This window comes from Oncorhynchus keta, chromosome 22, assembly GCF_023373465.1.
Source record: "Oncorhynchus keta strain PuntledgeMale-10-30-2019 chromosome 22, Oket_V2, whole genome shotgun sequence".
Taxonomy (NCBI): domain Eukaryota; kingdom Metazoa; phylum Chordata; class Actinopteri; order Salmoniformes; family Salmonidae; genus Oncorhynchus; species Oncorhynchus keta.
In genome coordinates this window covers 55734875-55750793 of record NC_068442.1, presented here as the reverse complement: position 1 = coordinate 55750793, position 15919 = coordinate 55734875, and the positions used below count along the sequence as shown (strand labels likewise).

The 15919-nt window shown below is 42.1% G+C and overlaps 1 protein-coding gene across 1 annotated transcript in view; it reads left to right on the top strand.

Annotated features, from left to right (window-relative positions):
• The window catches only part of nme7 (NME/NM23 family member 7), a 144249-nt gene that overhangs the window by 12146 nt on the left and 116184 nt on the right, over positions 1 to 15919 (top strand). The window contains 2 exon segments of the mRNA XM_052475674.1: positions 1817 to 1918; positions 13272 to 13438. Coding sequence (XP_052331634.1) covers positions 1817 to 1918; positions 13272 to 13438 — 269 coding nt within the window.

The window sequence follows — 15919 nt, the reverse complement described above, 5'->3', positions numbered from 1 at the left end:
TAGGTCACTGTGTTAGGTCACTGTGTTAGGTCACTGTGTTAGGTCACTGTGTTAGGTCACTGTGTTAGGTCACTGTGTTAGGTCACTGTGTTAGGTCACTGTGTTAGGTCACTGTGCTAGGTCACTGTGCACTGTGCTAGGTCACTGTGTTAGGTAGGTCACTGTGTTAGGTCACTGTGTTAGGTCACTGTGTTACGTCACTGTGTTAGGTCACTGTGCTAGGTCACTGTGTTAGGTAGGTCACTGTGTTAGGTCACTGTGTTAGGTCACTGTGCTAGGTCACTGTGCTAGGTCACTGTGTTAGGTCACTGTGTTAGGTCACTGTGTTAGGTCACTGTGCTAGGTCACTGTGCTAGGTCACTGTGTTAGGTCACTGTTGTTGTGTCTTTGGATATGACATGCTATTCTATAAAATAATTTCTCCGTAATTAATATTACCTGATTGAGCTAATCATGTACATGTAATTAACTAGAGAGTCGGGCACCACAAAATAATATTTATTGAGCTGTTATCTTACGAATAAACTCTTAAAGACCTAGTAATATTTTACATCAATAGCAGTCAATATTAATCGTCATCTTAATTCAGTCTCATCTGAAAGTTGTACATTCTTGGTTATCTTCACGAACCCTGGCTAACAAGTTGAATCAGCAATACAAAATTGGGTTTAATTATTTATTTACAAAATACCTAACTTATCACACACAATTATACATCCACATAATTAAATCATAACTTGATTACAAATGACGTCATAAAGGAAAACATCCCTAGCGGGCGGAACAGATATGACAGCTGGTTACACAAAAGAAAAGGGCTGGGTGAAAGTGAAAGAGCAGGAAGACTGAGGAACACAGGGAGAAGCTGTGCTATCGTAAATACAGTATCTTATGCAGTCTAAATTACAGCCCATTTGGAAAAGGAAAATGCAATAAATATTTACTCTGAGCTGCGCTTCAGTAGGTTGGTGGTAGATGGAAGGCCGTGTTGCCCAACCGAGTCCTTTGAAGAATGTCTCTGCTGGTAAATTGAATACGTTATAGTAACGTCGTTGTGTGGTAGACGGGATCCTCTGTCTGTTCCTTCCTAACCCTCATTTGCAGCGGCTGTTGCTAACTGAACGGCTAGGAGATATCACTTCTGTAGTGAATAAGAGTTCAAAGTTCATACCATTCGCAACCAAAGCTCACGCTGATGTTGGCTTCGTTCTATAGTTATTATCTGAACCATTCTGACATCGGACCGTCGTCCTCGGAACAGGGGGTTATATTGTCGTCAAGGGCTTATATAGGAAGGGAGGGGAGGGCATGTTTGAAAAGTTTTATAGCCCATGTCCTTCACAGGGGCGGGCCAGTGATTGAACAGAGCCCTATCTTATGAAAACCCAAATCTCACATTTTAGAAGCTAAAATCACATTTCATCCCATCACGAATAATTTCATATTCAAACATTTAAATTGAACAACAATTCCATGTGAATCCGATAACTCTGATGTGTCGACTTTCCACTGTAGAGTTTGTGTCATCTTATCTTTGATGAGAATGCCTCAGGTGACAACCGAATTTCCCATTTCCCCCCACCTTCTGATGTTCCCAGAATCTCTATGTTAACCAAGGGTTTTGCAAATGTAACCTCAGTAGGGTAGAGAGAGGAAAAAGGGGGGAAGAGGTCACTGGGCTAGGTCACTGGGCTAGGTCACTGGGCTAGGTCACTGGGCTAGGTCACTGGGCTAGGTCACTGGGCTAGGTCACTGTGCTAGGTCACTGTGCTAGGTCACTGTCTGACATCCCTCTGCTTCTCACTGTTGTCTTCAGGAGGAGCGTTTTGCCTTCCTGGCAGAGTGGTATGACCCCAGTGCTGCTCTCCTGCGCCGCTACCAGCTGCTGTTCTACCCCAAAGATGGCTCTGTGGAGATGGTAAGCATTGGGCTAGGTAATCACACGGTCCTGTGGAGATGGTAAGCATTGGGCTAGGTAATCACACGGTCCTGTGGAGATGGTAAGCAGTGGGCTAGGTAATCACACGGTCCTGTGGAGATGGTAAGCATTGGGCTAGGTAATCACACGGTCCTGTGGAGATGGTAAGCATTGGGCTAGGTAATCACACGGTCCTGTGGAGATGGTAAGCATTGGGCTAGGTAATCACACGGTCCTGTGGAGATGGTAAGCATTGGGCTAGGTAATCACACGGTCCTGTGGAGATGGTAAGCAGTGGGCTAGGTAATCACACGGTCCTGTGGTGTTGGCAGGCCAGGGGCTGAGTGTGGGGAGGATACTGATACTAATCACACGGTCCTGTGGTGTAGGCAGGCCAGGGGCTGAGTGTGGGGAGGATACTGATACTAATCACACGGTCCTGTGGTGTAGGCAGGCCAGGGGCTGAGTGTGGGGAGGACACTAATACTAATCACACGGTCCTGTGGTGTAGGCAGGCCAGGGGCTGAGTGTGGGGAGGATACTGATACTAATCACACGGTCCTGTGGTGTAGGCAGGCCAGGGGCTGAGTGTGGGGAGGATACTGATACTAATCACACGGTCCTGTGGTGTTGGCAGGCCAGGGGGCTGAGTGTGGGGAGGATACTGATACTAATCACACGGTCCTGTGGTGTAGGCAGGCCAGGGGCTGAGTGTGGGGAGGATACTAATACTAATCACACGGTCCTGTGGTGTAGGCAGGCCAGGGGCTGAGTGTGGGGAGGATACTGATACTAATCACACGGTCCTGTGGTGTTGGCAGGCCAGGGGCTGAGTGTGGGGAGGATACTGATACTAATCACACGGTCCTGTGGTGTTGGTAAGCATTGGGCTAGGTAATCACACGGTCCTGTGGTGTAGGCAGGCCAGGGGGCTGAGTGTGGGGAGGATACTGATACTAATCACACGGTCCTGTGGTGTAGGCAGGCCAGGGGGCTGAGTGTGGGGAGGATACTGATACTAATCACACGGTCCTGTGATGTTGGCAGGCCAGGGGCTAAGTGTGGAGAGGATGCTGTTTCTTTAGATATATTTCTACTCTCCCTTTTTAATCTTACATATCCTCTGTCTGAGCTTCAGCCTTGTACGATGTAGAATCTGTACCTTGCGTACACAGAAGTTACTTAAAATATACTGAACAAAAATATAAACACAACATTTTAAGTGTTGGTCCCCTGTTTCATGAGCTGAAATAAAAGATTCCAGAAATGTTCCATACTCACAAAAAGCATATTTCTCTCAAATGTTGCTGCGGGACTTTATATACTGTAGATAAGTGTTTGCCTTTCCAAATCATGTCCAATCAATAGAATTCACCACAGGTGGACTCTAATCAAGTAGAAACATCTCAAGAATGATCAGTGGAAACAGGATGCACTTGAGCTAAATTCTGAGTCTCATAGCAAAAGGTCTGAATACTTACATAAGGTATTTCTGTTTTTTATTTGTAATGCATTTGATTAGTTTTTTTGCTTCATCATTAATGGGGTATTGTGATGTCATTAATTGGGTATTGTGATGTCATTGTGGTGTATTGTGATGTCATAATGGGGAATTGTGTGTAGGTTGATGAGGAAAACATTTCATTTAATCCATTTAAGAATAAGGCTGTAACATAACAACATGTGTAAAAAGGGAAGGGGTCTGAATACTTTCCAAATGCTCCGTAAATACCCTGACTGTTCCCTTCATCAATGTTGCAACATGTAAATACCCTGACTGTTCCCTTTCAACATCAATGTTGCAACATGTAAATACCCTGACTGTTCCCTTCAACATCAATGTTGCAACATGTAAATACCCTGACTGTTCCCCTTCATCAATGTTGCAACATGTAAATACCCTGACTGTTCCCTTCAACATCAATGTTACAACATGTAAATACCCTGACTGTTCCCCTTCATCAATGTTGCAACATGTAAATACCCTGACTGTTCCCTTCAACATCAATGTTGCAACATGTAAATACCCTGACTGTTCCCTTCAACATCAATGTTGCAACATGTAAATACCCTGACTGTTCCCTTCAACATCAATGTTGCAACATGTAAATACCCTGACTGTTCCCTTCAACATCAATGTTGCAACATGTAAATACCCTGACTGTTCCCTTCAACATCAATGTTGCAACATGTAAATACCCTGACTGTTCCCCTTCAACATGTAAATACCCTGACTGTTCCCCTTCAACATGTAAATACCCTGACTGTTCCCTTCAACATCAATGTTGCAACATGTAAATACCCTGACTGTTCCCCTTCAACATCAATGTTGCAACATGTAAATACCCTGACTGTTCCCTTCAACATCAATGTTGCAACATGTAAATACCCTGACTGTTCCCTTCAACATCAATGTTGCAACATGTAAATACCCTGACTGTTCCCCTTCAACATGTAAATACCCTGACTGTTCCCCTTCAACATGTAAATACCCTGACTGTTCCCTTCAACATCAATGTTGCAACATGTAAATACCCTGACTGTTCCCTTCAACATCAATGTTGCAACATGTAAATACCCTGACTGTTCCCTTCAACATCAATGTTGCAACATGTAAATACCCTGACTGTTCCCTTCAACATCAATGTTGCAACATGTAAATACCCTGACTGTTCCCTTCAACATCAATGTTGCAACATGTAAATACCCTGACTGTTCCCTTCAACATCAATGTTGCAACATGTAAATACCCTGACTGTTCCCTTCAACATCAATGTTGCAACATGTAAATACCCTGACTGTTCCCTTCAACATCAATGTTGCAACATGTAAATACCCTGACTGTTCCCTTCAACATCAATGTTGCAACATGTAAATACCCTGACTGTTCCCCTTCAACATCAATGTTGCAACATGTAAATACCCTGACTGTTCCCTTCAACATCAATGTTGCAACATGTAAATACCCTGACTGTTCCCTTCAACATCAATGTTGCAACATGTAAATACCCTGACTGTTCCCTTCAACATCAATGTTGCAACATGTAAATACCCTGACTGTTCCCTTCAACATCAATGTTGCAACATGTAAATACCCTGACTGTTCCCTTCAACATCAATGTTGCAACATGTAAATACCCTGACTGCTCCCTTCAACATCAATGTTGCAACATGTAAATACCCTGACTGTTCCCTTCAACATCAATGTTACAACATGTAAATGCCCTGACTGTTCCCCTTCAACATCAATGTTGCAACATGTAACATATAAAGTGCATGTTAGTTTAATTTTTAAACTACTTTGTTTACAAATCATATCCCCATTTTGATAGATTCCTCTGAGAAAACTAGTGTTTCAATAATGTCTAGAATAGAGCCCCACCGTGTAGGTAATATAATAAATAATAATAAATAATAATAATATAATAATGTAGGTGTCATAATACCCATAAAACCAAGCGGTCAAAACAGGGAAATGGTTCCAATCGATGTTTCACCATTCATTGTTTCCAAAGGGGATTTTAGAAACGCTTAAAATAACATCTGTGTTTGGTGTCGTCTTACCTTGGCATGATGTTTCGATAGCCATGTAAGTTTCTCTAGGACAAGGTGACTTTTATCAATATATTCGGCTCTATTTACACTCAGTTTAAAAAATTCTAATTAGCATCAAAGAAGACATCATGCAAGACTTCAAAACCCTGCCAGCACCTGCACCTCATCTCTAGCTGACACCTTTACTACCAGGTATTGATCCTGCACCTCATCTCTGATACCTTTACTAACAGGTATTGATCCTGGAGGTCATCTCTGATACCTTTACAACCAGGTATTGATCCTTGAGGTCATCTCTGATACCTTTACTACCAGGTATTGATCCTGGAGGTCATCTCTGATACCTTTACTACCAGGTATTGATCCTGGAGGTCATCTCTGATACTTTTACCAACAGGTATTGATCCTGCAGGTCTCTAGCTGATACCTTTACTACCAGGTATTGATCCTGGCAACATGTAGGTCATCTCTGATACCTTTACTACCAGGTATTGATCCTGAGGTCATCTCTGATACCTTTACTACCAGGTATTGATCCTGGAGGTCATCTCTGATACCTTTACTACCAGGTATTGATCCTGCAGTTCATCTCTGATACCTTTACTACCAGGTATTGATCCTGCAGTTCATCTCTGATACCTTTACTACCAGGTATTGATCCTGGAGGTCATCTCTGATACCTTTACTACCAGGTATTGATCCTGGAGGTCTCTATCTGATACCTTTACTACCAGGTATTGATCCTACAGGTCATCTCTGATACCATTACTACCAGGTATTGATCCTGGAGGTCATCTCTGATACCTTTACTACCAGGTATTGATCCTACAGGTCATCTCTGATACCTTTACTACCAGGTATTGATCCTGCAGGTCTCTATCTGATACCTTTACTACCAGGTATTGATCCTGTAGGTCATCTCTGATACCTTTACTACCAGGTATTGATCCTGCAGGTCATCTATCTGATACCTTTACTACCAGGTATTGATCCTACAGGTCATCTCTGATACCTTTACTACCAGGTATTGATCCTACAGGTCATCTCTGATACCATTACTACCAGGTATTGATCCTACAGGTCATCTCTGATACCTTTACAACCAGGTATTGATCCTACAGGTCATCTCTGATACCTTTACTACCAGGTATTGATCCTGGAGGTCATCTCTGATACCTTTACTACCAGGTATTGATCCTGCAGTTCATCTCTGATACCTTTACTACCAGGTATTGATCCTGCAGGTCATCTCTGATACCTTTACTACCAGGTATTGATCCTGCAGGTCATCTCTGATACCTTTACTACCAGGTATTGATCCTGCAGGTCATCTCTGATACCTTTACTACCAGGTATTGATCCTACAGGTCATCTCTGATACCTTTACTACCAGGTATTGATCCTACAGGTCATCTCTGATACCTTTACTACCAGGTATTGATCCTACAGGTCATCTCTGATACCTTTACTACCAGGTATTGATCCTACAGGTCATCTCTGATACCTTTACTACCAGGTATTGATCCTACAGGTCATCTCTGATACCTTTACTACCAGGTATTGATCCTACAGGTCATCTCTGATACCTTTACTACCAGGTATTGATCCTGCAGGTCATCTCTGATACCTTTACTACCAGGTATTGATCCTGCAGGTCATCTCTGATACCTTTACTACCAGGTATTGATCCTGGAGGTCATCTTCTGATACCTTTACCACCAGGTATTGATCCTGGAGGTCATCTCTGATACCTTTACTACCAGGTATTGATCCTGGAGGTCATCTCTGATACCTTTACTACCAGGTATTGATCCTGGAGGTCATCTCTGATACCTTTACTACCAGGTATTGATCCTGGAGGTCATCTCTGATACCTTTACTACCAGGTATTGATCCTACAGGTCATCTCTGATACCTTTACTACCAGGTATTGATCCTGCAGTTCATCTCTGATACCTTTACTACCAGGTATTGATCCTGGAGGTCTCTATCTGATACCTTTACTACCAGGTATTGATCCTGCACCTCATCTCTAGCAGACACCTTTACTACCAGGTATTGATCCTGCACCTCATCTCTAGCTGATACCTTTACTACCAGGTATTGATCCTGCAGGTCATCTCTGATACCATTACTAACAGGTATTGATCCTGCAGGTCATCTCTGATACCTTTACTACCAGGTATTGATCCTACAGGTCATCTCTGATACCTTTACTACCAGGTATTGATCCTGGAGGTCATCTCTGATACCTGTACTACCAGGTATTGATCCTACAGGTCATCTCTGATACCTTTACTACCAGGTATTGATCCTGGAGGTCATCTCTGATACCTTTACTACCAGGTATTGATCCTGGAGGTCATCTCTGATACCTTTACTACCAGGTATTGATCCTACAGGTCATCTCTGATACCTTTACTACCAGGTATTGATCCTACAGGTCATCTCTGATACCTTTACTACCAGGTATTGATCCTACAGGTCATCTCTGATACCTTTACAACCAGGTATTGATCCTACAGGTCATTTCTGATACCTTTACTACCAGGTATTGATCCTGCAGGTCTCTATCTGATACCTTTACTACCAGGTATTGATCCTGGAGGTCATCTCTGATACCTTTACTACCAGGTATTGATCCTGCAGGTCATCTCTGATACCTTTACAACCAGGTATTGATCCTGCAGGTCTCTAGCTGATACCTTTACTACCAGGTATTGATCCTACAGGTCATCTCTGATACCTTTACTACCAGGTATTGATCCTACAGGTCATATCTGATACCTTTACTACCAGGTATTGATCCTGCAGGTCATCTCTGATACCTTTACTACCAGGTATTGATCCTGGAGGTCATCTCTGACACCTTTACTACCAGGTATTGATCCTGTAGGTCATCTCTGATACCTTTACTACCAGGTATTGATCCTGCAGTTCATCTCTGATACCTTTACTACCAGGTATTGATCCTGCAGGTCTCTATCTGATACCTTTACTACCAGGTATTGATCCTGGAGGTCATCTCTGATACCTTTACTACCAGGTATTGATCCTGCAGTTCATCTCTGATACCTTTACTACCAGGTATTGATCCTGTAGGTCATCTCTGATACCTTTACTACCAGGTATTGATCCTACAGGTCATCTCTGATACCATTACTACCAGGTATTGATCCTGGAGGTCATCTCTGATACCTTTACTACCAGGTATTGATCCTGCAGGTCTCTATCTGATACCTTTACTACCAGGTATTGATCCTGCAGGTCATCTCTGATACCTTTACTACCAGGTATTGATCCTACAGGTCATCTCTGATACCTTTACTACCAGGTATTGATCCTACAGGTCATCTCTGATACCTTTACTACCAGGTATTGATCCTGCAGGTCATCTCTGATACCTTTACTACCAGGTATTGATCCTGGAGGTCATCTCTGATACCTTTACTACCAGGTATTGATCCTGGAGGTCATCTCTGATACCTTTACAACAGGTATTGATCCTGCAGGTCTCTATCTGATACCTTTACTACCAGGTATTGATCCTGACAGGTCATCTCTGACACCTTTACTACCAGGTATTGATCCTGGAGGTCTCTATCTGAACCTTTACTACCAGGTATTAATCCTGCAGTTCATCTCTGATACCTTTACTACCAGGTATTGATCCTACAGGTCATCTCTGATACCTTTACTACCAGGTATTGATCCTACAGGTCATCTCTGACACCTTTACTACCAGGTATTGATCCTGGAGGTCTCTATCTGATACCTTTACTACCAGGTATTAATCCTGCAGTTCATCTCTGATACCTTTACTACCAGGTATTGATCCTGCAGTTCATCTCATACCTTTACTACCAGGTATTGATCCTAAAGGTCATCTCTGATACCTTTACTACCAGGTATTGATCCTGTAGGTCATCTCTGATACCTTTACTACCAGGTATTGATCCTGGAGGTCATCTCTGATACCTTTACTACCAGGTATTGATCCTGCAGTTCATCTCTGATACCTTTTCCTACTACCAGGTATTGATCCTGGAGGTCATCTCTGATACCTTTACTACCAGGTATTGATCCTGCAGTTCATCTCTGATACCTTTACTACCAGGTATTGATCCTGCAGGTCTCTAGCTGATACCTTTACTACCAGGTATTGATCCTGGAGGTCTCTATCTGATACCTTTACTACCAGGTATTGATCCTGCAGGTCTCTAGCTGATACCTTTACTACCAGGTATTGATCCTGGAGGTCTCTATCTGATACCTTTACTACTGGTATTGATCCTGCAGGTCTCTAGCTGATACCTTTACTACCAGGTATTGATCCTGGAGGTCTCTATCTGATACCTTTACTACCAGGTATTGATCCTGCAGGTCTCTAGCTGATACCTTTACTACCAGGTATTGATCCTGCAGGTCTCTAGCTGATACCTTTACCACCAGGTATTGATCCTGCAGGTCTCTATCTGATACCTTTACTACCAGGTATTGATCCTGCAGTTCATCTCTGATACCTTTACTACCAGGTATTGATCCTGCAGTTCATCTCTGATACCTTTACTACCAGGTATTGATCCTACAGGTCATCTCTGATACCTTTACTACCAGGTATTGATCCTGCAGGTATTGATCCTGGAGGTCTCTATCTGATACCTTTACTACCAGGTATTGATCCTGGAGGTCATCTCTGATACCTTTACTACCAGGTATTGATCCTGGAGGTCATCTCTGATACCTTTACTACCAGGTATTGATCCTGAGGTCATCTCTGATACCTTTACTACCAGGTATTGATCCTGCAGGTCATCTCTGATACCTTTACTACCAGGTATTGATCCTGCAGTTCATCTCTGATACCTTTACTACCAGGTATTGATCCTACAGGTCATCTCTGATACCTTTACTACCAGGTATTGATCCTGCAGTTCATCTCTGATACCTTTACTACCAGGTATTGATCCTGCAGTTCATCTCAACATGATACCTTTACTACCAGGTATTGATCCTGAGGTCATCTCTGATACCTTTACTACCAGGTATTGATCCTGCAGGTCATCTCTGATACCTTTACTACCAGGTATTGATCCTGCAGGTCATCTCTGATACCTTTACTACCAGGTATTGATCCTGCAGGTCATCTCTGATACCTTTACTACCAGGTATTGATCCTGCACCTCATCTCTGATACCTTTATTACCAGGTATTGATCCTGCACCTCATCTCTGATACCTTTACTACCAGGTATTGATCCTACAGGTCATCTCTGATACCTTTACTACCAGGTATTGATCCTGGAGGTCATCTCTGATACCTTTACTACCAGGTATTGATCCTGGAGGTCATCTCTGATACCTTTACTACCAGGTATTGATCCTACAGGTCATCTCTGATACCTTTACTACCAGGTATTGATCCTACAGGTCATCTCTGATACCTCTACTACCAGGTATTGATCCTGGAGGTCATCTCTGATACCTTTACTACCAGGTATTGATCCTGGAGGTCATCTCTGATACCTTTACAACCAGGTATTGATCCTGGAGGTCATCTCTGATACCTTTACTACCAGGTATTGATCCTGCAGTTCATCTCTGATACCTTTACTACCAGGTATTGATCCTACAGGTCATCTCTGATACCTTTACTACCAGGTATTGATCCTACAGGTCATCTCTGACACCTTTACTACCAGGTATTGATCCTGGAGGTCATCTCTGATACCTTTACTACCAGGTATTGATCCTGGAGGTCATCTCTGATACCTTTACTACCAGGTATTGATCCTGGAGGTCATCTCTGATACCTTTACTACCAGGTATTGATCCTGCAGTTCATCTCTGATACCTTTACTACCAGGTATTGATCCTGGAGGTCATCTCTGATACCTTTACCACCAGGTATTGATCCTGCAGGTCATCTATCTGATACCTTTACTACCAGGTATTGATCCTGGAGGTCATCTATCTGATACCTTTACTACCAGGTATTGATCCTACAGGTCATCTCTGATACCTTTACTACCAGGTATTGATCCTGCAGGTCATCTCTGATACCTTTACTACCAGGTATTGATCCTACAGGTCATCTCTGATACCTTTACTACCAGGTATTGATCCTGCAGTTCATCTCTGATACCTTTACTACCAGGTATTGATCCTGCAGGTATTGATCCTGGAGGTCTCTATCTGATACCTTTACTACCAGGTATTGATCCTGGAGGTCATCTCTGATACCTTTACTACCAGGTATTGATCCTGCAGGTCATCTCTGATACCTTTACTACCAGGTATTGATCCTGGAGGTCATCTCTGATACCTTTACTACCAGGTATTGATCCTGGAGGTCATCTCTGATACCTTTACTACCAGGTATTGATCCTACAACCAGGTATTGATCCTGCAGTCATCTCTGATACCTTTACTACCAGGTATTGATCCTGGAGGTCATCTCTGATACCTTTACTACCAGGTATTGATCCTGCAGGTCATCTAGCAGACACCTTTACTACCAGGTATTGATCCTGCAGGTCATCTCTGATACCTTTACTACCAGGTATTGATCCTGGAGGTCATCTCTGATACCTTTACTACCAGGTATTGATCCTGGAGGTCATCTCTGATACCTTTACTACCAGGTATTGATCCTGGAGGTCATCTCTGATACCTTTACTACCAGGTATTGATCCTGGAGGTCATCTCTGATACCTTTACTACCAGGTATTGATCCTGGAGGTCATCTCTGATACCTTTACTACCAGGTATTGATCCTACAGGTCATCTCTGATACCTTTACTACCAGGTATTGATCCTGGAGGTCATCTCTGATACCTTTACTACCAGGTATTGATCCTACAGGTCATCTCTGATACCTTTACTACCAGGTATTGATCCTGCAGTTCATCTCTGATACCTTTACTAACAGGTATTGATCCTGCAGGTCTCTAGCTGATACCTTTACTACCAGGTATTGTGTCAATGTAAAACTTACACAAGACAGTTCACAGAATAGTCCATTTAAAGAAATGTAGCCTATTTGTTAACTACTACATTTATCTAACATGATATAGTTAATCCAGAGATTCTTCCCTTTGCCTCGATTCGGCAGTCTCGTCCAGATCATCATGGGATTTGTAGTTCTTTATGATAGCCACATTAGTAGTAATTAGCATTTCATTTGGGGGGAGGGTTAATGCAGGCTAATATATTGATAAAAGTCACCTTGTCCAAGAGATTTACACGATTATCAAAACGACACGCCAGGGTAAGTCTACACGAAACACAGACCAGGCTATCAAAACGACACGCCAGGGTAAGTCTACACGAAACACAGACCAGGCTATCAAAACGACACGCCAGGGTAAGTCTACACGACACACAGACCTTATTTGAAGGGTTTCTAAAATCCCCTTTGGGAAAAATGTATGGTGGAAAAACGATTGGAACCATTTCCTTGTTTGACCACTAGGTTTTATGGGTTTTATGACTCATACTGTGGTACTCTATTGAAGAAACTATCAGCTAATGTCTCTCTGCATAAAACAAGTCATGTTTTTTTCCCTCAGTGAATGCTCAGGTCTTGAAATGCTCAGATCTTGAAATGCTCAGGTCTTGAAATGCTCAGGTCTTGAAATGCTCAGGTTTTGAAATGCTCAGGTCTTGAAATGCTCAGGTTTTGAAATGCTCAGGTTTTGAAATGCTCAGGTCTTGAAATGCTCAGGTCTTGAAATGCTCAGGTTTTGTGTTTTCTTTTATTTGGACCTGCTAGAAATGTTATTTTGTTTTCTTTCCAGTTTGATGTGAAGAACCAGCGTACCTTCCTGAGGCGGACCAAATACGATGAGCTTCACCAGGAGGACCTGTTCGTTGGAAACCGTGTGAACGTGTTCTCCCGCCAACTCGACCTGATTGGATATGGAGACCAGTATACAGGAAACAAGCTCGGCAGCAAGAAAGAGAGGTATTCGCTCTGGATAAGAGCGTCTGCTAAATGACTTAAATGTAAATGTAATGTAAATGTATTTATGTTGCTGTGGTGGTGCAACATCTCTGTAGAACGTCTTCACATCAGCAAGGGGCCTGATGAGCTGAGCATAATTAATGGGACTTGCAAAGCAAACATCCCCATTCTAAGTCTTCGACATATTTCTTCTTCTCTGGAACCCTCCTCCTACACCGTTTTAAGATAGAAACGCCATTCAAACTTTAAAACGTGCAGATGGATACGGAATATTGTTTGTCTGCAACTTTTTAAAAATATCTTTTATACTTTTGAAGTGATGTATAAGTATATTTTTGTCCTCCATCCGCTTACATGACATTTCCTTAAGATTTCAAAAAGGCCTCATTGTGACATCGTCACATCCAACTTCCGTTCACTGTAAATGCAACAATGCAACTCTTGACACAAATCAACTACTTTGACCACTTTGGAACAACAGACAAAACGTTATAGCATTCACTAATCTACCACTCAAATCTGGCGTTTTCAACAAAATCATATTCTGATGAAAAGTTACAGCTTTTTTTAGTGACCACATCAACAACATTTTCTGTATTTTTTTTTTTTTTTTTTGCAAACAACTTACTGTTTTAAGTACTACCCAGAAGAGTTTTATCAAAACGTTAGAGGGGTATGAAATCTTCTTCTATTCAAATCTGTTTGCGGATTCAAAATATCCACTCCGGATCTATACTGAACAAAAATATAAACGCAACATGTAAAGTGTTGGTCCCATGTTTCATGAGCTGAAATAAATGTTTTCAGAAATTTTCCGGACGCACATAAAAGCTTATTTCTCTCAAATGTTGTGCATAAATTTAAGATTCCTGTCAGTGAGCATTTTATGCTTTGTCAAGATTACCCATCCACCTGACAGGTGGGGCATATGAAGATGCTGATTAAACAGCATCATTACACAATGATTATTACACAGATGCACCTTGTGCTGGGGACAACAAAAGGCCACTCTAAAATGTGCAGTTTTGTTACACAACAACAATGCCACAGATGTCTCAAGTTTTGAGGGAGCGTGCAATTGGCATTTGTGGTTGTAGAGAATTTGGCAATATGTCCAACTGGCCTCACCACCACAGACCACAGACCACATGTAACCACACCAGCCCAGGACCTCCATATCCAGCTTCTTTGTCTTCGGCATCGTTTGGGGTGAAATCCATAGATTAGGGCCTAATGAATTGTAACTTGTTGCCCTTATATTTGTATTCAGTATAAGGATTGATTTGATATGTCCGTAGATGTTTGAGTTTAATCCTTCAACTGCTCTCTTTCCAGCTGTAGTAACGGCATGTCAGAAGTTAGCGGATTAACAACAGCTGCAAATTCCTATGAAACTACATCGTGTTTTGAATCTAGTAAAGACGTTTTGTGGGTCAGAGTATTTATTTAGTATTTAAGCACAAACGTACTGAATCTTTTTGCTTGTTTCTCACACTTCTTTAAGCCATATAAGGGAGCAGTGTTGCTAGGTTAATGGGATTCTAATTCAAGACTCCAAGACTTCATATTCACCACCTTTAAAAAAAAATTTTTTTTAAATTGTTGACTCTGTCAGGGAACTGGCACAAAGATTTTCAAACAAGACCACAGTTCTCACTCCCATGGGTAATAATAAACCAATATTCTGAATTCCTGTACATCTAGTTAATCTGTCCATCAAGATTATGGGTTCTTCCCCAATGCTTGGAAGTCTGTTGCAGTGGGACCTGTTTTACCATCTGGGGACCCGACACTGGTGGGAAATGACCCACCTATAAGCATTCCTCCAGTGGTATGAAACGTAGCTGAAAGACGGATGGCTGATCATCTGACTGGTCACCTCATTCAGGGCAACTCCATACATCAAATGGTTGAACTAACCATTCAACTGAAACAGCCACTAGCTATATCCTGGAGTGCATTAAATCTAAACTGGACGTAGGTGGTGAAATCAGTCTGTTTGGATCTGAAAAAAGGCCTTTGATTCTGTTTACCATGAGGTCCTTCTATCCAAACTATCCTCCCTTAATGTGTCCACTGAAGTCATTCGTTGGATGTATTCCTATTTGATAAACAGAAGTCAAACCGTTCGTTTGGGGGACACTCAGTCTGACTCTCTTTACAATAACATTGGGGTCCCACAAGGGTCAATATTAGGCCCCCTTCTGTTTACCATCTATATAAATTATCTCCCACTTGCTTGCCCACAAGTTAACATGCAGACGATACAATTCTGTATGTGCACAACAAACAAAAAATAGACAACTAGTTGTTAACAAGTTAACTGAAGCTATGGTACATGTTCCTAAATTAATGACTAATTCTTGCCTGTATTTAATTATTGACAAGACTGTTTGTATGTACTTCTCTAAGAAAGCCTTTGATTCTTCACAACCAGCTGTTCTTGTTAATGGAGGAGAATCTGAATGCTGAGTCATTTTG